Source organism: Mustela nigripes, chromosome 2 (assembly GCF_022355385.1).
Source record: "Mustela nigripes isolate SB6536 chromosome 2, MUSNIG.SB6536, whole genome shotgun sequence".
NCBI lineage: Eukaryota > Metazoa > Chordata > Mammalia > Carnivora > Mustelidae > Mustela > Mustela nigripes.
The window spans coordinates 87,855,824-87,878,056 of record NC_081558.1 but is presented as its reverse complement, the minus strand read 5'-3'; the positions used below and the strand labels follow the sequence as shown (position 1 = coordinate 87,878,056).

Here is a 22,233-nt window from a genome sequence, read left to right as displayed (position 1 = left end):
ATTCCTCTGGCTATTTTGGGTCTTTCCTGGTTCCGTACAAATTTTAGGATTATTTGTTCCATTTCTGGGAAAAAAGTTGATGGCATTTTCATAGGGATTGCATTGAATGTATAGATTGCTCTAGGTAGCATAGACATTTTCACAATATTGATTCTTCCAGTCCATGAGCATGGAAAGTTTTTCCATTTCTTTTTTTCTTCCTCAATTTCGTTCATGAGTATTCTCTAGTTTTCCAAGTATAGATTCTTCGCCTCTTTGATTTGATATATTCCTGTATCTTATGATTGGGGTTACAATTATAAATGGTTCAACTCCTTAATTTCTCTTTCTTCTGTCTTACTGGTATATAGAAATGCAACTGATTTCTGTGTATTGATTTTATATCTTGCCAGTTTACTGAATTCCTGTATGAGTTTCTAGCAGTTTTGGGGTGGAGTCTTTCTGGATTTTCCACGTAAAGTACCATATCATCTGCAGAGAGTGAGAGTTTGACTTCTTTGCTGATTTGGATGCCTTTAATTTCTTTTTGTTGTCTGATTGCTGAGGCTGGGATTTCTAGTACTATGTTGAACAGCAATGGTAATAGTGGACATCCCTGTCATGTTCCTGACCTTAGGGGAACAGCTCTCAGTTTTTCCCCATTGAGAATGATACTCACTGAGGGGTTTTGTTTTGTTTTGTTTTGATGGCTTTTATGATATTGAGGTGTGTACCCTCTGTCCCTACATTGTGAAGAGTTTTAAGCAAGAAAGTATGCTGTACTTTGTCAAATGCTTTTTCTGTGTATCTTGAGGGTATCATATGATTCCTAACCTTTTTTTATTAATGTAGCATATATTGATTGAATCTACCCAGTGCAGTTTTTAACAATGAATACTAGAATAAAAATCAATGAAAATGTCAAAAATGTGAAAGCTGAAAAGTAAAACACTCTCTTATGATTGTGTTAAAATCTGCCCAGAAAAGTAGACATTTTTTTTTTAAAGATTTTATTTATTTATTTGACAGAGAGAAATTACAAGTACACTGAGAGGCAGGCAGAGAGAGAGAGAGAAGGAAGCAGGCTCCCTGTTGAGCAGAGAGCCCGATGCGGGACTCGATCCCAGGACCCTGAGATCATGACCTGAGCCGAAGGCAGCGGCTTAACCCACTGAGCCACCCAGGCGCCCAAAGTAGACATTTTTAATTAAAATTACTATTTTTTGGCTTTGCAATAGTGATTTCATATACTGAGACAGCAAAGTGGACTAAGAAGTTTATGACCTTAATTTAATGAAGAGTTAAGTGAAACATGGAATCAGTGTTGCCTGTGGATACTCAGTAACATGGCAGCCTGGCAGGATCTGAGACTGAGTGTCCTTCTTTCAAACCTGTGGTTAGATCAATGACCCATAAACTTTTCATGCTTGGTGTCCATCAGAGAAAGATCAGATAGTAAGGGAATAAGAGATTTAAGATGAATGGTCACCTAAAAGGAGAAGGCCACACAGGAACTCTTGGTCTCATGAATTGGTCTATGTTGAATAGTCTAGAAATGTAAATCCTTGTAAAGCTTTCAAGTGAGAGCTCCAAATATTACTTTTATTTCTCTCCTTTTGGATCAAGGGCAATGATAGTTTTAACTTTTAAATAGGTTTTCATCATCCCTGAAACTAATAATACACTACATGTTAATTAACTTGAATTTAAATTTCAAAAAATGTGATGTATCACATTGATTTGGAAATTTGAACCACCCTTGCAGGCCAGGAAAAAATCCCAGTTGGTTATAGTGAATAATCCTTTTAATATACTGTTGGATCCTATTGGCTAGTATTTTGGTGAGAATTTTTGCATCCATGTTCATCAGGGATACTGGTATGTAATTCTCCTTTTTGATGGGGTCTTTGTCTGGTTTTGAGATCAAGGTAATGCTGACCTCATAAAATGAGCTTGGGAGTTTTCCTTCCATTTCTGTTTTTTGGAACAGTTTCAGGAAAATAGGTATTAATTCTTCTTTAAATGTTTGGTAGGATTCCCCTGGGAAGCCATCTAGCCCTGTCCTTCTGTTTGTTGGGAGATTTTTGATTACTGCTTCAATTTCCTTACTTGTTATGGGTCTGTTCAGGTTTTCTATTTCTTCCTGGTTCAGTTTTAGTAGTTTATACATCTCTAGAAATGCATCTGTTTCTTTGAGATTGTCTAATTTGTCATATAGTTGCTCATAAGAAGTTCTTATAATTGTATTTCTTCAGTGTTGGTTGTGATCTCTCCTCTTTCATTCATGATTTTATTTATTTGGGTTCTTTCTCTTTTCTTCTTGGTAAGTCTGGCCAGGGGTTTATCAATCTTATTAATTCTTTCAAAGAACCAGCTCCTAGTTTTGTTGAGAAAGAGTTGAGAAAGGACACTATATCATACTTAAAGGGTCTGACCTTTAAGTATGTGCTTTTGGTTTCATTTATTTCATTGATTTCTGCTCTGATCTTTATTATTTTTCTTCTGCTAGGTCTAGGCTTTCTTTGCTATTCTCTCCAGCTCCTTTAGGTGTAAGGTTAGGTTGTGTATTTGGGACCTTTCTTGTTTTTTGAGAAAGGTTAGTATTGCTATAGGCTTTCGTCTTAGGACTGTCTTTGCTTCATCGCAAAGATTTTGAACAGTTGTGTTTTCATTTTCATTTGTTTCCATGAATTTTTTAAATTCTTCTTTAATTTCCTGATTGACCCATTCATTCTTTGGTAGGATGCTCTTTAGAATGTATTTGAGTTCTTTCCAACTTTCCTCTTGTGGTTCAGTTCTAGTTTGAAAGCATTGTGGTATGAGAATATGCAGGGAATGATCCCAGTCTTTTGGTACTGGTTGAGATCTGATATGTGACCCAGGATGTCATCTCTGTTGGAGAATGTTGTATGTGCACTAGAGAAGAATGTGTATTCTGTAGCTTTGGGATGAAATGTTCTGCATATATCTGTAAAGTCCATCTGGTCCAGTGTGTCATGTTAAGCCCATATTTCTTTGTTGATCTTTAGCTTAGATGATCTGTCCATTTCACTGAGAGGGTTGTTAAAGTCCCCTACTGTTATTTTACTATTGTTGTTGTGTTTCTTTGAGTTTGTTATTAGTTGGCTTATATAATTGGCTGCTCCTATATTAGGGGCATAAGTATTTACAATCATTAGATCTTCTTTTTGGTCAGACCCTTTAAGTATGATATAGTGTCCTTTCTCAACTCTTATTATAGTCTTTGGTTTAAAATCTAATTTGTTTAAGAATTGCTGCTCCAGCTTTCTTTTGATGTCCATTCATATGATAAATATTTTCCCCACACCACTTTATTTTATTTTATTTTTTAAAAGATTTTATTTATTTATTTGACAGAGATCACAAGTAGATGGAGAGGCAGGCAGAGAGAGAGAGAGAGAGGGAAGCAGGCTCCCTGCTGAGCAGAGAGCCTGATGTGGGACTCCATCCCAGGACCCTGAGATCATGACCTGAGCCAAAGGCAGTGGCTTAACCCACTGAGCCACCCAGGCGCCCCTCCCCCACACCACTTTAAATCTGCAGGTGTCTTTGGGTCTAAAAATGAGTCTCTTGCAGACAGCATATCAATGGGTCTTGCTTTTTTATCCAAACAGATACCCTGTGTCTTTTGATTAGGGCATTTAGCCCATTTACATTTCAGGGTAACTATTGAAAGATATGAATTTAGTGTCATTGTATTGCCTGTAAGGTAACTGTTACTGTATATGGTTTCTGTTACTTTTGGGCTCTCTCTTTGCTCAGAGGACCCCTTTTTCATAGGGCTGGTTTGGTGATTGCAAATTCTTTTAGTTTCTGCTTGTCCTGGAAGCTTTTTATCTCTCCATTTTCAATGACAGCCCTGCAGGATAAAGTATTCTTGGCTGCATATTTTTCTCATTTAGTACTCTGAATATATCAAGCCAGTCCTTTCTGGCCTGCCAGGTCTGTGTGGATACATCTGCTGCCAATATAATGTTTCTACTGTTGTAGGTTACAGACCTCTTTTCCCAAGCCGCTTTCAGGATTTTCTCTGTCTCTGAGATTTGTGAGTTTTACTATTAGATGTTGGGGTGTTGACCTATATTTATTAATTTTGAGGGGGATTCTCTGAGACTCTTATTAGATTTTGTTGCCTGTTTCCTTCCCCAAATTAGGGAAGTTCTCTGCTATAATTTGCTCCAGTATACCTTCTGCCCTTCCCCTCTTTTTCTTCTTGTGGGACCCATTATTCTAATGTTGTTTCACTTTATGGTTCACTTATCTATCGAATTCTCCCCTGGTGACCCAGTAGTTGTTTATCTCTCGCCAAGCAGAGAGCCCAGTGTGGGACTCGATCCCAGGACTCTGAGATCATGATCTGAGCCGAGGGAAGAGACTTAACCCACTGAGTCAGCCAGATGTCCCCTTAGCTCACTCTTTGCAGCTGGCTTTCCACTCTGATGCTTGGACGCTCTTTCACATTCACACACTCCTGGTCTTTCTGTGACCTTGAGGGTCCTGAGACCACACTGTCCCAGCCAGGGTTGCACTCCCCACTTAGCCACTGGAGCTGAGATGTCCCTCAGTGGAGCTGACTTCTAAAAGTTCTGATCTTGTGTTCTGCTACTCTGCCAGTTGCTGATAGATGGTTGACAGAGGTTTCCTCCCCGGTCTGTTTTCCCATATACCATCTGGATTCACTTATCTGCACCTCCTACCTTGCAAAAAGTGTTCGCTTTTCTATTTGTAGAGTTGCAGCTATTCTTTCCTTGATCTCCAGTTGAGTTTGCAGGCGTTCAGAATGGTTTGATAGCTATCTAGCTGAAATCCTGGGAGCAGACAATATTTAGGCCTCTAGTCCTCTGCCATCTTGGACTGCTCCTACATATTTTATTTTTTCAATGCAATTGCAGGTAGAACTGTTTTCTTAATGTCTCTTTCTGTTGCTTTGTTATTAGTGTGTAGAATTGCAGGGTTTCTGTGTATTTTTTATCTGCAACTTTACTGAATTTATTCATTCCGATGTTTTAGTGAAGTTTTTAGAGCTTCATGTTATCTGTAAATAGTGACTGTTTTACTTATTCCTTACCAATTTGGATGCCTTTTATTTATTTATTTTTCATGTTTGATCACTGCAGCTTAGACTTTTATTACTGTGTTGAACAAAAGTGATGACAGTGGGCATCCTTGTCTTGTTCCTGTTCTTAGAGAAAAAGCTCTCAGTTTTTCACTGTTGTGTATGATGTTAGCTGTGGTTTTTTATATATGGCCTCTATTATGTTGTGGTATGTTTTCTCTAAACCCACTATTTTAGAAAGAGAAAGAGCATGAGTGGGGGGAGGGCCAGAGGGAGAGGAACAAGCAGACTCTGTTGAGCAGGGACCCCAATTCAGGGTTTAATCCTGGCACTCTGAGAACACAGTCTGAGCTGAAACCAAGAGCCAACCACTCAACAGACTGAGCCACCCAGGCACCCCTCTTTGGTGTAATTTTTCAATTACTGATTCAGTTTCATTACTAGTAATTGGTCTGTTTAGATTTTCTATTTCTTCTTGATTTACTTTTAGAAGATTGTATGTTTATCCATTTCATCTGGTTTGTCCAGTTGTTGGCATATAATTAGTTATAGTTTTCTCTTATAATCCCTTGTATTTCTGTGGTGTCAGTTTACTTCTCCTTTGTTTCTAATTCAGTTATGAAATAGTTTATGCCAAACCCATGTTATTATGGTTACCAACTAACCCTTTTTTATATCATTTTGCACATACTTGTAACAACTCGTCTGTTAGTTTAAAAGATTGAAAAACTATTCTGCACGTCGGGAAGCTTCCTTGGTATTCAAACTTTCTCATGTAGTTGCAGAAAGTTATAGGGTTTAGATTTTGGTTTCCAGTCTAGGAAAGTAACTGCTAAAAGATTTGCCTTTGTTTTTTTCCCCATAAATTAAAAAAAAAAAAAAGAAAGAAAGAAAAGAAAGAAACTCATAGCAACAGTATTGATCTTTCTGCAAGTTCTGCCATATAACATTTTGGAGAAGAGGGTACTTTTCTCCTTTTGAAAAGTTTTGAAATTGTATGGTGTTCTTGCTTTGTTACTATTGGAGATTATTGTACTTCTCTTTTCAGACATCTTTATAGTTAAAAAAATTAAAAAATTTTTGAGTATAATTGATGTAAGTTTTGGATGTACAACAGTGATTCAGCATTTATATATATTATGAAATGCTCACCGTAGGTCAGTGTACTTAGTATGTGTCACCAAAGTTACTGTAATACTATTGTTTATATTCTATGTTGTATTTTACATTCCATGACTTATTTATTTTGAAGTTTGTATCTCTTAATTCCCTTCACCTATTTCATCCCTGTCCTTAACCTTTTCCCTCTGGCAGTCACTAGTTTGTTCTCTGTATTTATGAGTCTGTTTCTATTTTGTTTGATTTTTCATTTTGTTTTTTTAGATTCCGTATATAAGTGAAATTATATGATAAATGTTGTCTTTCTCTGTCTGACTTGTTTAACTTAGCATAATACCCTTTAGGTCCATCCATCTTGTTGCAAATGGCGAGATTTCACTCCTTTATGACTATACTCCATTGTATATATGTACCACATCTTTATCATTCTTTCCTCTGTATGGACATTTAGATCCTTTCTATATCTTGGCTATGTAAATAATGCTGTATTGAAAATGGGAGTACAAATATCTCCTTGAGAGCCTAAATTGATTTATTTGGGTATATGCCCAAGAGTGGAATTACTGGGTAATATGGTATTCCTGTTTTTAAATTTTTGAGGTATTAACATGCTGTTTTGCATAGTGGCTATATCAATTTACATGCCCACCAGTAGTGTGCAAGGATTCTCTTTTCTCCACATTCAGGTCTCTTGCCCATTTTGTAATTGGATTGTTTGTCTTTCTGGTGTTGAGTTGTATAAGTTCTTTATATTTTGGATATTAACCCCTTATTGGATATATTGTTTGCAAATATTTTTTTCCCATTCAGTAGGTTGCCTTTTCATTTTGTTGATGGTTTTTTCCACTGTTTGTATTAGTTTATTGCTTCATCTCAGTCTTCCATCTCAGAGTCCTCTAACTCTATTTTTTTTTTTCTTTTAAAGATTTTATTCATTTATTTGACAGAGAGAGATCATAAGTAGGCAGAGAGGCAGGCAGAGAGAGAGGAGGAAGCAGGCTCCCTGCCGAGCAGAGAGTTTGATGCAGGGCTTGATCCCAGGACCCTGAGATCATGACCTGAGCTGAAGGCAGAGGCTTTAACCCACTGAGCCACCCAGGCGTCCTCCTCTAACTCTATTCTTTTTTTTTTTAAAGATTTTATTTATTTATTTGACAGAGAGAGATCACAAGTAGGCAGAGAGGCAGGCAGAGAGAGAGAGGAGGAAGCAGGCTCCCTGCTGAGCAGAGAGCCCGATGCGGGACTCGATCCCAGGACCCTGAGATCATGACCTGAGCCGAAGGCAGTGGCTTAACCCACTGAGCCACCCAGGCGCCCTCTAACTCTATTCTTAATTTTACTTTGCTCCTCACATTTTTTGTCTTTCTTGCTTTCTTCTTTCAATTAGCAATAATCGCGCCTCGGATAAACCTCATTGGCTACGATACTGCCACTGCACAAAGCTTGCTTTCTTCTTTCAAATCTTATTTTTATTTCTTTTGTCTGGAAAAGGTGGTGCTTAGCACTTCCACCATCTATTGATCAATTCATGTGTATTTTGAATCATGTCTTTATGTTATTTTTAAATTTTAAGATAATTTTGTTTTTATTTTGTTTATAAAAGTAATGCTTGCTTGCTGCAGAAAGTTTGGAAAATAAACCAAGAAGAAAATAAATCACCTCTAATCTTATAACCCTTTATGACCTCTGTTAATCTTTTGGTGTTTTTATTTCTGTAGGTCACTCTCTCCTCCTTCCATCCCTTTTTGCCACCTTGTCATATATGTTTTGAGGCACTCTTGTGTACCTGGTAAGAGTAGGCACTCTGGAGGCAGACTATTGGGTTCATGTTCTGGTTTTGTCATTTACTAGTTGTGGTTCTTGGGGAAATCATTTAATCTCTTTTTTTCCTTAGTTTCTGTATTTGTAAAATGGGAATAATACTGGTACCCATCTGTGGGCTCCTGGGTGGTTCAGTCAGTTAAATGTCTGCCTTTGGCTTGGGTCATGATCCCCAGTCCTGGGATCGAGCCCTTCTTTGCTCCTTGCTCAGTAGGGAGCTTCCCCCTCCCCCATTTATGTGTGCATGTGTGCTCTTTCTCTCACAAATAAATAAAATCTTTAAAAAAATAATAGTACCTATCTGTTGTGTTGTGAAGATAAAATGAATTAACATATGTAATAGTGCTGGGCACATAAGTATTATGTATGTGTTTTATTACTTTTTAATCTTATTTCATTTTTTAATTCTTTTTCTGGTAACATATGTCCTAAGCATTTTCTCATGTCATTAAAATTTTTTTGAAACCAGGGTGCCTGGTGGCTTAGTTGGATAAGTGTCTACCTTTGGCTCACTCAGCAGGGAGCCTGCTTCTCCCTCTCTCTCTGCCTGCTGCTCCCCCTACTTGTGCTCTCCTTCTGTCTGTCACATAAAATCTCAAACAAATTTTTTTAAAACCATGATTTAATAGGTTAAGATATTCCATTATATGGTTTTACCAAAATTTATGACTTTTGGATATTTAAATTATTTTCCATTTTTTCCCTTTCATATAGAGATAATATTTTATATAAATATTTGCTTCTGATTGTTTTCTCAGAATAAAAGTCTGAAATTTTAATTATTGGGTTAAAGAATATGAAAGTATTCTTAAAACTCCTGATACATTTTAGAAGCTTTTTAAAAAATATTCTATCATTTTCCATTCTGATCAGCATTGTTTGACCATACTGCATACCCTTCACCATGGAATAGGCTTCAAATAATCTTTACCTGTTTGTATCGTAGAATGATAACTTGTTTTGATGTATATTTCTCAGCTTATTTGTGGAGGTGAAAAACTTCTCTCATGTTGATAACTCATTTGTACTTTAAAAAAAATTTTTTTTTATTTGAGGGAGAGAGAATGAGAGAGAGTGAGCACAGGAGGGGGAAGGTCTGAGGGAGAAAAGCAGACTCTTCGTCGAGCAGGGAGTCCGATGCAGGACTTGATCCTGGGACTCCAAATCATGACCTGAGCTGAAAGCAGTCGCTTAACCAACTGAGCCACCCAGACACCCTCATTTGTACTTCTTATTCTGTGAATTTTTAATTTATTATTTTGTCTTGTGTTTTTGAAACTTATAAATGTATATTAAAAACATTAATTTTTAATCATTGACAAATACTTTTCTCAAGTAACTTAGGTTAATAATCTGTTGACTATGTATTTTTTTTATAATGCTTCTTTTTCTAAGATTTTATTTATTTATTTGACAGAGATCACAAGCAGGCAGAGAGAGAGGAAGGGAAGCAGGCTCCTCACTGAGCAGAGAGCCCGATGCAGGGCTCCATCCCAGGACCCTGAGATCATGACCTGAGCTGAAGGCAGAGGCTTTAACCACTGAGTCACCCAGGCGCTCCTATAGTGCTTTATTTTTCACACTTAACTCTTTAATTGATCTTTATTTTGGTCGGTGTGATAAGGTGAAATCTGATTTTCCTCAGAAAAATAGTCAGCTTTCCTGACACTATTAAACATTGCATTTCTTTCCTATTGATTGATGAAGCTTATGTTATTATGTGTTGCATGCTATGTCTTTCAGTTTTAGTTTTCTCAATGTCTGTTCTAGTCCCTTGATTTCTCATTTCTGTACTCATATAATATCATTCTCTATTATTATACATATTTATTGTATCATAATTATTCTAGATGAATAAGTAACTTTAGTATCTGGTAGGTTGAGTTCCCCAGATGTCAGTCTTATTTTCCAAAATATTTTGAGCAATTTTGGCTCACTATATGTTTCACTTTGTAAAGTTCCTAAATATAATCCACTGGAGATTTAGGTAGCATTTTCCTTTTATTAAAGAAAAAAATTTCTATAATTACTTTTCAATTATAGGAGAAATATGGTTTAATAAATTATTCAAAATCTATAAAGTAATTATAAAAAGCAGTAGTTTCATTTTCCAGAAATAACTACTTTGGATTTTGATTTTAGTTTGATAGGTTCAGGTGTGTATTGCCACATCTCAATATTTGGACTACAAGAAGATGAGTGCCCCTCTTTTTGTTTCCCCTTTTCTTTGTGTTGGTTGGTTATTCCAGCCAATTATTAACTTACAGTTCAACTAACAAATGCATTGCATAGTTAATACTATTTACCTTTTGTTCAGTAGTAATAATAAAATCCTATGCTTTTATAGACTGATTCTGAAATTTCAAAGCAAAATTTACATTATTATAAATGTGTAAATTTTATTGACTTCAGAACCATAGTAGTGTACTGTATTTGCTTTCCCACAGTTCTAATGCCATGACTCCTTTATTATTTGATGGAAATGTTTATGGTGTCATCAGTGGATTCTTTCTGTCTTCTGCAGATGATTAAGGGCATTTATTTTTTATTTATACCATGACTTTCTTGAACAATTTTTTGTTTTTTTTTCTGGGGTTTCAGATTCCTTTGTTTTCCTTTCAAAAGAAAGTAATAAATCTTCTTTACCTTGTCTATAATATCAAGTTTCTTTCTTACCAGTTTTACCTATTGCTTGTAATCTATTCTATTTTTCTTTTTTTTAAAATTTTTTCTTTTTCTTTTTTTTTTTTAATTTATTTGACAGACAGAGATCAAAAGTAGGCAGAGAGGCAGGCAGAGAGAGAGGGGGAAGCAGGCTCCCCGCTGAGCCAGAGAGCCCGATGTGGGGCTCGATCCCAGGACCCCGAGATCATGACCTGTGCTGAAGGCAGAGGCCCAACCCACTGAGCCACCCAGGCGCCCCATTTCTATTTTTCTTTTTGATAACATTTTTGAAAGTTACTGGCTTTTGTTCTAATTTGGCTGATTGATTTCTGAATCTTTGCTAGCTATTATCAGTTTATCCCCTTGAATTTTTGGGATGGAGATTATATATATATATACATACATATATGTACATATATGTATATATACATACATATATGTATATATATATGTATATGTATGTGGATATGGATATATACTTATATGAATGTGTGTGTGTGTATATCTATATCTATATATATTTTTTTGTTATATTCTGCATTTTCTTTATTTTGCTGAAGAAGAACATCCTCAAGAAACTTTCTTACGTAGGGTTGCATGTGAAGTTAACCCAGGTAGTCTTTGTATGTTGCAAAATGACTTATTTATATTCTCTTATTTTATTGGCAGTTTAAGTATAAAAATTATTTAATAACTTTGGAGGTCTTGCTGTGTTGTGTTCTAGCGTCCATTGTTGCTAAAGATCATCTTGTGAAGATTGTTTTCATTGTTCCTCTTTCCTTTTTAGGGGAGTATTTTTCTTTCTCTAGGTTCCTAAGATCTTTTTTTTCCCCTTGGTATTACAGAATTTCTTGGTGGTTTGCTTTGGTGTGGATCTTTTTCATTATGAAAATGAAATGAAATATTTCATTATTTCATTATTACATAGGAAGTACGATATCCTATCCTGGATTTTTGCTCAATATATTTGGGTTTTGATTAATTTCATTGTTTAACTTAATGGCATTTGTACTTTCTGGTATAGAATAATCATGTGATGTTGCTTCTCTTTCAGGTGTTGCTGCATATGTTGGTTGGCAAAGCTCCTCAATTCTCAAACCCCTGCTGCAGCAAGGTCTTAGTGATGCTGAGGAATTTGTTATTGTTAAAGCTCTTAATGCCCTTACTTGTATGTGCCAGTTAGGGTTGCTACAAAAACCCCATGTCTATGAATTTGCCAGTGATATTGGTAAGTTTCTTTTTCTCAAAATTAGAAGGAGAAAATTAAGGGTATCTTAAGAGAAATAACAAATGATAGAACACTGTAAAAGTTCTAGGCAAAATAGGGTCAGATTTTCAACTTTATTGTTTTGTGTGTATGTGTCTATATGTGTGCACATGTATGTACATGATTATGCATGCTTGCATGTAAATAAAAGACAGGCAGGCAAACAAATAGGATCATTTGGTCCTCTAGCCAAGCTTGGGGAATATCTCTTTGTTTTTATCTGTAGTTAAGCCTTTAACTTGGAAAACAGATAGTTTTGTTTTGTTTTGTTTTTAACATGATGTAGATAAAGTCTTTAACTGCTCTGAAGAGTCAGCTTATTTTTTTGAACTCTTGACCACTAGTCAAGAAGTTAAAATTGAATGTACGGGATTGTGTATGATATCTGTTATTACACTGATTGCCACTTAAAAATTCATAGTGTTGAAGTTACTACTGATAACAGTTTTATTAACCAATGAAAAGAATTAATGTTTGACCTTTATAGCACTTAACCTGTTACCCACAACTTAAAATTCAGAATAAGGACAAACAAGTAAATATGACACTTCTAAAATTAAGAATATTTGGAACTTTTAATCTTATCACTTCATTTTAAGAAAGTAAGCAATGCAAGATACTAAGTTGGCTCTGACCTGAGAGGACATGAAATCTTAGAAAATTGCCTTTCTTGATAAAATGCTTACTTGCTATTAAATTCTTTGCCAAGGAAAAGTAATAGAAAGCCAAAATTGGTTAGATTTGGTTATAGGTTATTCTTGAGGCAGTCCTCAGAGAAGAAACACAAAGGAGTTATTTATTTTGATTGTTGAGAGAGTAGGTGGTAGCTGTAGATGTGTATAAAATTTCTGAAAAATTTTAAGGCATGAATGTAGCTTTTTAAAAAATATTTGTGGAAAATTTAAGTATATGGAGGTTTCCTATTTTACACACTAGTATCTGTAATTGTTCTTTTAGTTTATAACCTTAATTTGGTTTGAATTTTATGATTATATTCAAAATAATTACAAATTTAAGAAACTGTTGAGTATTGGTACCACCATCATTGATGAGAATCTCAATTACACTGAAATGTTTTTGAGTTTTCATATAAGCTATGGAGTGCTGTGTAGTATAAGGGCAGATATAGAAAGCAGTGTTTCCATAATAATAATAAAGAAAAAAATGTATTGTTGTCAATGTTTTCTTTTTGCTTCTGTGAAAGTGACATTACCTTTATGGCTCAAGTTTTTCTTGTCTTTGATCCTCCTTATTTTAATGAATATTCTCTGTATATAAATATGTACTTGTATGTTCTAATTTCATGCAATACATTTTTTTAAAAAAAGACTATTTACTTGAGAGAGAGAGTGAGCATGAGTTGGGGGTATAAGGGGTAGAGGGAGAGCAGGGAGCTGAGCAGAGAGCCCAATGTAGGGCTCTATCCCAAGACCCTGGGATCATGACCTGAGTGGAAGGCAGACACTTAACTGAGCCACTTAGGCACCCCTCATATAATATGTTTCTTCTGTTGCATAATTACTTGGGAACTATTTTTGAGACTTAATGTAGCTATAATTAGCATTTTATTTATCTGAAAAATGGAGGTCTATCAGTTTTTAAGCAAAAATCATCATAAAGAAGTTTTTTATTCCTCTTCTCAAATTTTGCAGATTTTTCTGTGTTCTGTTTCTTATGATTGATCATAGGGTGAGTTTATGGGATACTCTTTATCTTTAGCATCAAATAAATGATTTAGATATATAATAAATATGCAATTTCTTGGATTAGGGGACTCCCTTAGAACGAACTGAGTTTGGTACTATCTTTGTGGGGACAAAGCTTTGCTAAAAAAAATCAAGTGAACTTGATTTTGGCATTATGAACTATTTCAAAGAAATAGTTGGCATTTTGAACCATTTCAAAGAAAAAAGTTTTTAGTAACTTAGAAACACCTTTAAAACACGATAAACCCTATACATCTCTCTGTTCTGTTTTTATGTGTAGTCTATTGTAGTGATTGTTAAAGGGAATGGTAATGGTGATAATGGCATCATGATTTCTTTTACAGTTTTGAAAAAACTACACTCTTCCCACTTAGTATTATGCATACTCCCCTTCCCTCATGCTTGTCCCCATATAATTGGAATGTATTGGAAACAGAAAAGATCAAGTACAGTGTTTTATAGGAAGTCCTCTTGAGTATTTGAGGTTCTTTGTATCTGCTACTTACTGTAGAATGATGCTGTATGATAGTCAACCATAATATCTCAATGAATGCTTTAGTAAAGTCCTCATCATGAATGTGTGGGCTGTATGGGTGGCTCTGCTGTAGGCTTTGTATCTCCAGATTGTCTGTGGTGACAGTGGTCCATCTGTCTCATTCTGGTGCCTATGTTAGATGGGTTGCAGTTTCTTGGGTTATGTTGTAGGTGATGGCAGAAGCATGGGACAGCAAGCCTCGCTATGTAGCACGTTTAAGGCCTCTGTTAGTGTTATATCTACTAATTTCCCATTGACCAGAGCAGGTTAATACGACTCAGTGAAAAGCAAGAGGCAGAGAAATACCCTTTGTATACCATGAGTGCAAGGCAAAGAGTGTGATTGTGTAATAGCGATAATGTAAAGAATTGGGACCAATAATTCAGGCTCAGACAGTGCCTAATTCCTGCCAAGTCATTTTGGGTTTAGCTACTTTCTGGAGGTTTTTCAGAATTTTATCAGTCCTCATTTCCCTTTGCCTATTGTCAAAGGGAAACTACAAACCCTCCTTTATGTTGTATCAGAGGCTACATGATGCTTATGAAGTAATCAAAACCTCCTTTATGTGTAATTAAAAGAATTGGAAATGGGAGTACTTTGGACAGATACTTTGAAGAAATTTTATCTCCTTCTCCTTATATAAGTAATTTTAGCATATGACAGGTTCTTATTTCTCTATTACCCTGAATTTCTTAGAAAATTAATATCCTCTATATGCTGATGTTTTAGCATACTCAGAATAAATTATATATATATATATATTTTTTTCTTTTAGAAGTTTTATTGTAAATCAGGGGTTTAAAAGTTTGAATTTTATTCTAAATCTTACATTGATTAGTTGAAGTCATTGATTTTTAGGTAATGAACAAGGTAGTTAAAAGGTGTGAAAACACATTCATTTACTTTTCTGTTTTAATATATATCTTTTTAAATTTTTATTATTTTTTAAAGATTTTATTTATTAGAGAGCAGAGTGAGGCAGAGAGAGAGAGAGCACAAGCTGGGATCAGGGGCAGAGGGATAAGCAGACTCCCTGCTGAGCAGGGAGCCTGATGCCAGGCTTGATCTCAGAACCCTGAGATGACCTGAGCTGAAGACAGATGCTTAACCGACTGAGCCACCCAGTCTTCCCTAATCTTATATTTTAAACTCCTTAAGAATGGGCATCATATTTTCTGCCTTTAGGTTCTATTCATGATGCCTTGTGAATGAATTTATGAATGATGTATTAGATTTGATAAAACCTTTTCATTAAAAAGAATGTCAGATAAACAGCTGTTTTTATTCTTTTATGCTGTTATTGCTAATATTTTATGATAGAGGATATTATAATGTTAGTATGTTGAGTTTTATGCCTTAGGATAATTGAGTATGTGAGGACAGCTGATAGTAACATTGTGGTATAATCCCTTTATTAGTTGTGTTATAAAGTGAAATTTTGTTTATCCCAATACTTTGAAACTATTTATGAACATAGTTTAAATCCATACCTTTTCTTTTCCATTTAGCCCCATTTCTGTGTCATCCCAATCTATGGATACGCTATGGTGCCGTAGGATTTATCACAGTGGTAGCTCATCAAATAAGTACAGCTGATGTATACTGCAAACTGATGCCTTACCTTGACCCGTATATTACTCAACCAATAATACAGGTATGCTTGTTCCTACTTGGAGTCAGTCCTCTACAAATTGTACTCCTTAAAGAAAAAGGTTTAGAGGGGCGCCTGGGTGGCTCAGTCATTAGGCATCTGCCTTCGGCTCAGGTCATGATCCCAGGGTCCTAGGATTGAGCCCTGCATCAGGCTCCCTGTCTGCAGGAGGCCTGCTTCTCCCTCTCCTGCTACCCCTGCTTGTGTTCCTTCTCTAGCTGTCTCTCTGTCTGTCAAATAAATAAATAAATAAATAAATAAATAAAATCTTTATTAAAAAAAAAAAAGAAAAAGAAAAAGGTTTAGAAAGTCTTATTTTTATTTAAAATTTTAAAGATTTGAATTAGGCTGCAGCGTTTTCACATTCCTTTAAGCTAGTTAATGGAACAAACAGTATTGAAGCTGAGAAAAGTTCAAGAGACTATTGTGTCATACATCATGTTGTGCATAATATACCACTCAGTAGTGCATGCTTTATTTTCTTAGGTGCAGTGCTGTAAAACATGTGCTAGTAAAGTGAAATATAATAGAAATGTATACTGACAGGCCTCTACTTTTATTGTAAAAACTCTAACTGATTTTAGCCCAAGTCAGCATTTATAATAAATCGGAAAAAACCTTTTACAGATGTTCGTTTTTTTGGACCACTAACTGGTTCTGGGTTTTTTTCTGTTCTCTTTTTTTAATCTAATCTTTCAAAATCTGATTTAACCTTTTTTTTTTTTTTTTAATCTAATGACTTGTGCCCCCCTCCTCTCTTCCCCAGTATAGCATGAACTTCAGGTTTTTGGTTTGTATAAATCAAACTTTATACAAACCAACTTGTCAGTGCTTACATCCTTTATTTTCCTAGAAAGCTGACTATCAAAAAATATCTAAATTGAGTGAACTGTCGAGAAATGATTCTGGCTGTTAAAATATTCTGAAATATCTTTTTTTTTTTTTTAACCTTAAACTCTATTTCTTTTTTGCAAATTCACATGCTTCTAGCTTCTGCTACTTTTATATTTTCAATGTACCTTCCCTTGTTGGGGAAAGTGACTTTGGATATATTCTGGAAATGAGGAGGCTTTGGTTGTGCCTTCCATCCTTTTCCCCATAGATTTATCCTTTTCTTTGGGATCATCATTCTTTATTTCATATATGTATGAAAGATGGATAATATTACTAGAAAATATGCCTTTTTAATTAATTTTTTTTGAAAGTTTATTTATTTTAGTAGTATTTCACCACCCAGCATGGGGTTCAAACTCACAAACCTGAGATCAGGAGTCACATGCTCTTCCACCTGAGCCAGCTGGGCATCCAGCCTTTTTTATTTATTTTATTTAAAAAAATTTTTTTATACTTTTATTATTTTTTTTTTAAAGATTTTATATACTCATTTGACAGAGAGAGGGAGAGTGAGTGTACAAGCAGGGGGAGCAATAGGCAGAGGGAGAGAGGGAAGCAGGCTCCTTGCTCATCAGGCAGCCTGATGTGGGGCTCAATCCTAGGACTCTGGGATCATGACCTGAGCTGAAGGCAGATGCTTAACAAACTGAGCCACCCCAGTATCTTTTAAAGTTCAGTAAGGTGTCTTGGAAATCCGGTCTAGTGATTCTTATTACTTTTGGATACTTATTCCATTTAGAAGTTTGTTTATTAAACTCTTTTATAACATAATGTGGAGAAAGTACTCCTGGGAATTAAAAATTGCATGCATTTGTAATAACTTAGTGGTGGTTTACTGTAATAAATCTAACATTAAAAAAATCTGACATTAGGTATTTTTTTTTTAGAAATCTGTATCACTCTTCTTAAGGGTATATATATACATATACATATATTTCTCAGAGATATAAATCTCTGTAATATAAATATATATAAGTAAATATAAGTATAAATATTTTTGGGGGGGCTTTTTTTCATTGCTTTATTTTTTGAAAGGCCAGGATTGGGAGTTGAAAGGCTAATTATCCATCATAAGTCTTGCTTTTCTACAGTTTGAATTAGACAAAAGATACCCTTTTATGCTGGTTTCCACTGACCAGATTATCATATAGTTAAATATGTCTAAAAGAAGATGCTCTTGGTTTTGGTTAGTATGCTTATCCTTTTTATTATATACTCATTGACAATGAGGGTGTTCTTGGGAATAATTAAAGGAAAGATTTCATGAACTCTGTGGAGAGAGTAATGTTTTTTTAGAGGGGGTTGAAACTACTGGGAAACATGATGACTGCTGGTCAGCCCTGTGACTGTTGAGCATCTTTTCTCAATCAGTACCTGCTGGCTGTTAGACCTGTAGGCAACAGGTACTTTTTTGATCTAGGAGGTCATCTGACATTTTGGCATCCAAAATGACAGAGACTTCATCTCTGTCATTTTCTAAGTTTTTCTGTCCTGGGTGTATACTATTATTCTTCAGTATGGAAGACACAGATGTATACTCACATGCTAAAAATGTAAAGAAAAACTTTAGCTCTTAGAGGTCAGTAGTAATCTTTTTTCTTTGAAGAAAAAATTGCAGATGTTGATGTCTCCCATTTTCTGAGGAAATACTGATACTAACTTTGCACAAGTTATATTTACTGAATATGAAAATAACTGTACTTTATGTTGTATCTTTGGCTGATTCTTTTTATTTTCCTAATATAGATTGAAAGGAAACTTGTTCTGCTCAGTGTTTTAAAAGAGCCTGTAAGTCGTTCTATATTTGATTATGCTTTGAGGTCTAAAGATATTACTAGCTTGTTCAGACATCTTCACATGCGCCAGAAGAAACGAAATGGGTGTCTTCCTGACTGCCCTCCACCGGAGGATCCTGCTATAGCACAGCTTCTGAAGAAATTGCTCTCACAGGTTGTATTACCTTTCTGCAATCTTACATTTAAATTTAAACACAAAATTTCATAAAAACATTCAAGCATCCATTTAGTTATTAAAAATACTTTTGGTTATTTAGGTTGCATCATAACAAATGAGTAAATAAACCGGCAAATATATACATTTGCCTTGGCATCTAGGAGATACTAGGATGATGATAAGGCATTGGTTTGAGCTCTAAGGAATCATGGTAGACCTATTAAGTTTCTTTCATGATTATTGCATGTACAAATGAGAGAGTACATACAACCTTAAATTTGATTAATATTCTTGGTTCAGTTCTATATTTCACCAAAAAAAAAAAAGGGAAAAAAATTCAATTAGAAGAAACATTGCAAAGCACAGATATAGGACAGAGAGATTCTAATTTATTTCAGTCCAAATTTAGAGTTTTCTCACTACATGCAAACAGCTGAAAGATTAGATTGAATAATACATCTTAGATTGAATAAACCAGTTACTCCTATGTATTGAAAGCCTATGATTTGGATCAATTACCAAATCTTATTAGAACTAGGAAGTAATCTATTTATTATACTTGGAATTAGTAAGTCCTCTTTAGAAATAGTCTAGATTCCGTGTCCTGTTTTAAAAGGGTTATATAGAACTTAAAGAAGTCAAGATAGAAATGAAAATGGTAGAAATAAAGACTATAGTTTCTGAATAAATGCCCCATGAGCTAGAAGGTAAATGAGTAAAGTTATTAAAAAATAACTTCAATGACTATATTTAAGTCTGTAGGACATTTTGGTTAAGAGAATACTTGTCAGTCATGTCTTACCTAACAAGAAGATGAGAAAATGTTTCAGTTGCCTGAGAGAATTTGATAAATTTGAAGATATAAATCCTTTCTTGTATTAGTCACTAAATATCCAGTGCTGTTTCATGCTCCTGTGTTGGTTTGGATGATTGAATATCCCATAGGAGCCTGGTCAATAACCATTTGGTTCTTCTGGGTCTCAGTTTGCCTGGAGGCTGGAACTGCTTCTCAGTGTCCCTTCCAGGCCAGTGGTTCTGTTTCCTTTATTTTAGAAGACTTAATTTGGTGTGACTTGAATTACCAAAGAGCTTTTTATTTGGGTTTTCTTTTAACCTTGGCTTGTACATTAGATGTATTTTATATTTTAGAAAGCAATTTATGGAAAATTAGATATTGACTCACATTTCCTTGTTGTTTCTCTTGAGTAGGTAATCCTTACCAAAAAGATTTTAGCATGCAATAAAAACCACCCCAAGTTTAGCTGTTCCTTTGCGCTTAGATGGTGTGATTCTTTGTATTTCTCTCTTCTACAAATCCTGTGTATTAAATTAAAAGCTTCTATACTAAAATTTCATTTTAAGTCATTAGTTACTTGGGGCCACTCTAGCCATCAGTTCTTACTTTTCACCTTGCTGTGTGTGTAGGTTTTGCCATTGCCATGGGTAAAAGGAGGGAGGGGAAAGGAGCAGTTTTCATAGCTTTTTTACTTTCTGCTTCCTGCTGTCCTCCTAAACCCTTCTACTGTCACTGCTTCCACAGCCAGCCCTCATTGTTGGGTACCATGATGAAATCAGTAAAACACACTGACTTGTATTCCTCTGAAATGTTAGTGCTTGATGTGTTCATTTGTCTGTCATTTGCACCCTCATTTGTATGAGTGGGGAAGGAGGATCTTGTTTTCCCTAGTTTTTTTTTTTTTTTTAATTTTTTTTTTTATTTTTAAAAGATTTTATTTATTTATTTGAGAGAGAGACAGTGAGAGAGAGCATGAGCGAGGAGAAGGTCAGAGAGGGGAGAAGGTCAGAGAGCTAAGCAGACTCCCCATGGAGCTGGGAGCCCGACGCGGGACTCAATCCCAGGACTCCGGGATCATGACCTGAGCCGAAGGCAGTCGTCCAACCAACTGAGCCACCCAGGCGTCCCTGTTTTCCCTAGTTTTATGTTGTTTCTGTGAACAACAGTTTTAGGGACTCCTAAGGGTTAGTAGTACTCTGTTTCAAGGGACAAGCGCTACTAGTAGGTGGGAGAGCAGGCTAGAATCTTTGAGGTCCTCAGAAGTCACAGCAGATTATTACTGGCTTCCATTTTTTCAGGACCTACAACGAGACTACCACTGCAGGTGGTGCTGTCCATATTTTGTCACTGTGCTTACATAACAAGCTTGAACAACAGGTGTTATCTCCATTTTATAGTTAAGGAGACTGACTCAGTGAGGATAGTTAAGTTGTCTATGCTTACACAGTTTAGTAAGCTTCAAAGTTGAGATTGGAACTAAACCCATTGAACTCCTTTACCATGCCATCTCTCTCTCTCTCTCTTTTTTTTAAAGATTTATTTATTTGTCAGAGAGAGTGAGAGCACAAGCAGGGGGAGTGGCAGACAGAGGTAGAAACAGACTCCCTGTTGAGCAGGGAGCTTGATATGGGACTCCATCCCAGGACCCTGGGATCATGACCTGAGCCAAAGGCAGATGCTTAACTGAGCCACCCAGGTATCCCAATCACCATGCCATCTTGTTTCAAAATAAGGGACTGGGAGCTAAGGCTGAGAGGCTTGCTTAAGTTTTTTTTATGGATTTAGGAAGGGTCCATGTGCAGTTCATCTCTTCCAGCTCCTTGCATGTCTTTTATCTGCCTTCACTTCATTTTGATCCCTGCACTACCTGAGTTTCCTGGGATTACTCACAGAGGCTTGGAGTCAGGGGAGGCTTTGGAGGTAGGAATTGAGTCCTTGTTCCTAATGTAGGGATATAGAGGGAAGGATGCTTTTAGCCCCTGCAAATGGGAATTCTGAATACTCCTTCAAAATATTTCTTAATTGGGGTTTTACAGTGCTCTTTTGTATAGGACTGCACTTCAGAAACATAATGGGTGAAATAGGCTTTTCTAGACCATCCTAGTATTGTTTCTGTGGGAAAATATGCTCAGGGTTCTGGGTAACAGATTTTTAAAGTACACTTTTGGAGCATATGGAAGTTAGAATCTGCCTGAACTCCAGATTTTCAGCAGAACTTACCATCTGGAGGTGGTACATGGTGGGGCTATTTTAGAATTGCATCTACAAGAGCTGTTTTATTTGTATCCATTTGATCAAGCACTAATACAGGATAAGAATATATATATTTTTTACATTTTATTTTTTATTTTTTAAAATTTTTTATTTCTTTTCAGCGTAATAGTATTGATTGTTTTTGTACCACACCCAGTGCTCCATGCAATCCGTGCCCTCCCTAATCCCCACCACCTGGTTCCCCCAACCTCCCACCCCCTGCCCCTTCAAAACCCTCAGATTGTTTTTCAGAGTCCATATCTCTCATGGTTCACCTCCCCTTCCAATTTCCCTCAACTCCCTTCTCCTCTCCATCTCCCCATCAGCAAGACAGGAAACAATGTGTGTTGGAGAGGATGTGGAGAAAGGGGAACCCTCTTACACTGTTGGTGGGAATGCAAGTTGGTGCAGCCACTTTGGAGAACAGTGTGGAGATTCCTCAAGAAATTAAAAATAGAGCTTCCCTATGACCCTGCCATTGCACTACTGGGTATTTACCCCAAGGATACAGATGTAGT

At 35.9% G+C, this 22,233-nt stretch overlaps 1 protein-coding gene and 1 pseudogene across 3 annotated transcripts in view; one reads left to right on the top strand and one right to left on the bottom strand.

The window, feature by feature from the left end:
• The window catches only part of PIK3R4 (phosphoinositide-3-kinase regulatory subunit 4), a 79,630-nt gene that overhangs the window by 20,213 nt on the left and 37,184 nt on the right, over positions 1-22,233 (top strand). For all 3 annotated transcript variants that reach the window (XM_059390911.1, XM_059390912.1, XM_059390910.1), the window contains 3 exons: positions 11,715-11,888; positions 15,677-15,822; positions 18,460-18,663. In XM_059390911.1, coding sequence (XP_059246894.1) covers positions 11,715-11,888; positions 15,677-15,822; positions 18,460-18,663 — 524 coding nt within the window. The remainder of the gene's footprint in view (positions 1-11,714; positions 11,889-15,676; positions 15,823-18,459; positions 18,664-22,233) is intronic.
• On the bottom strand, positions 7,551-7,619 carry LOC132012609 (U4 spliceosomal RNA; annotated as a pseudogene).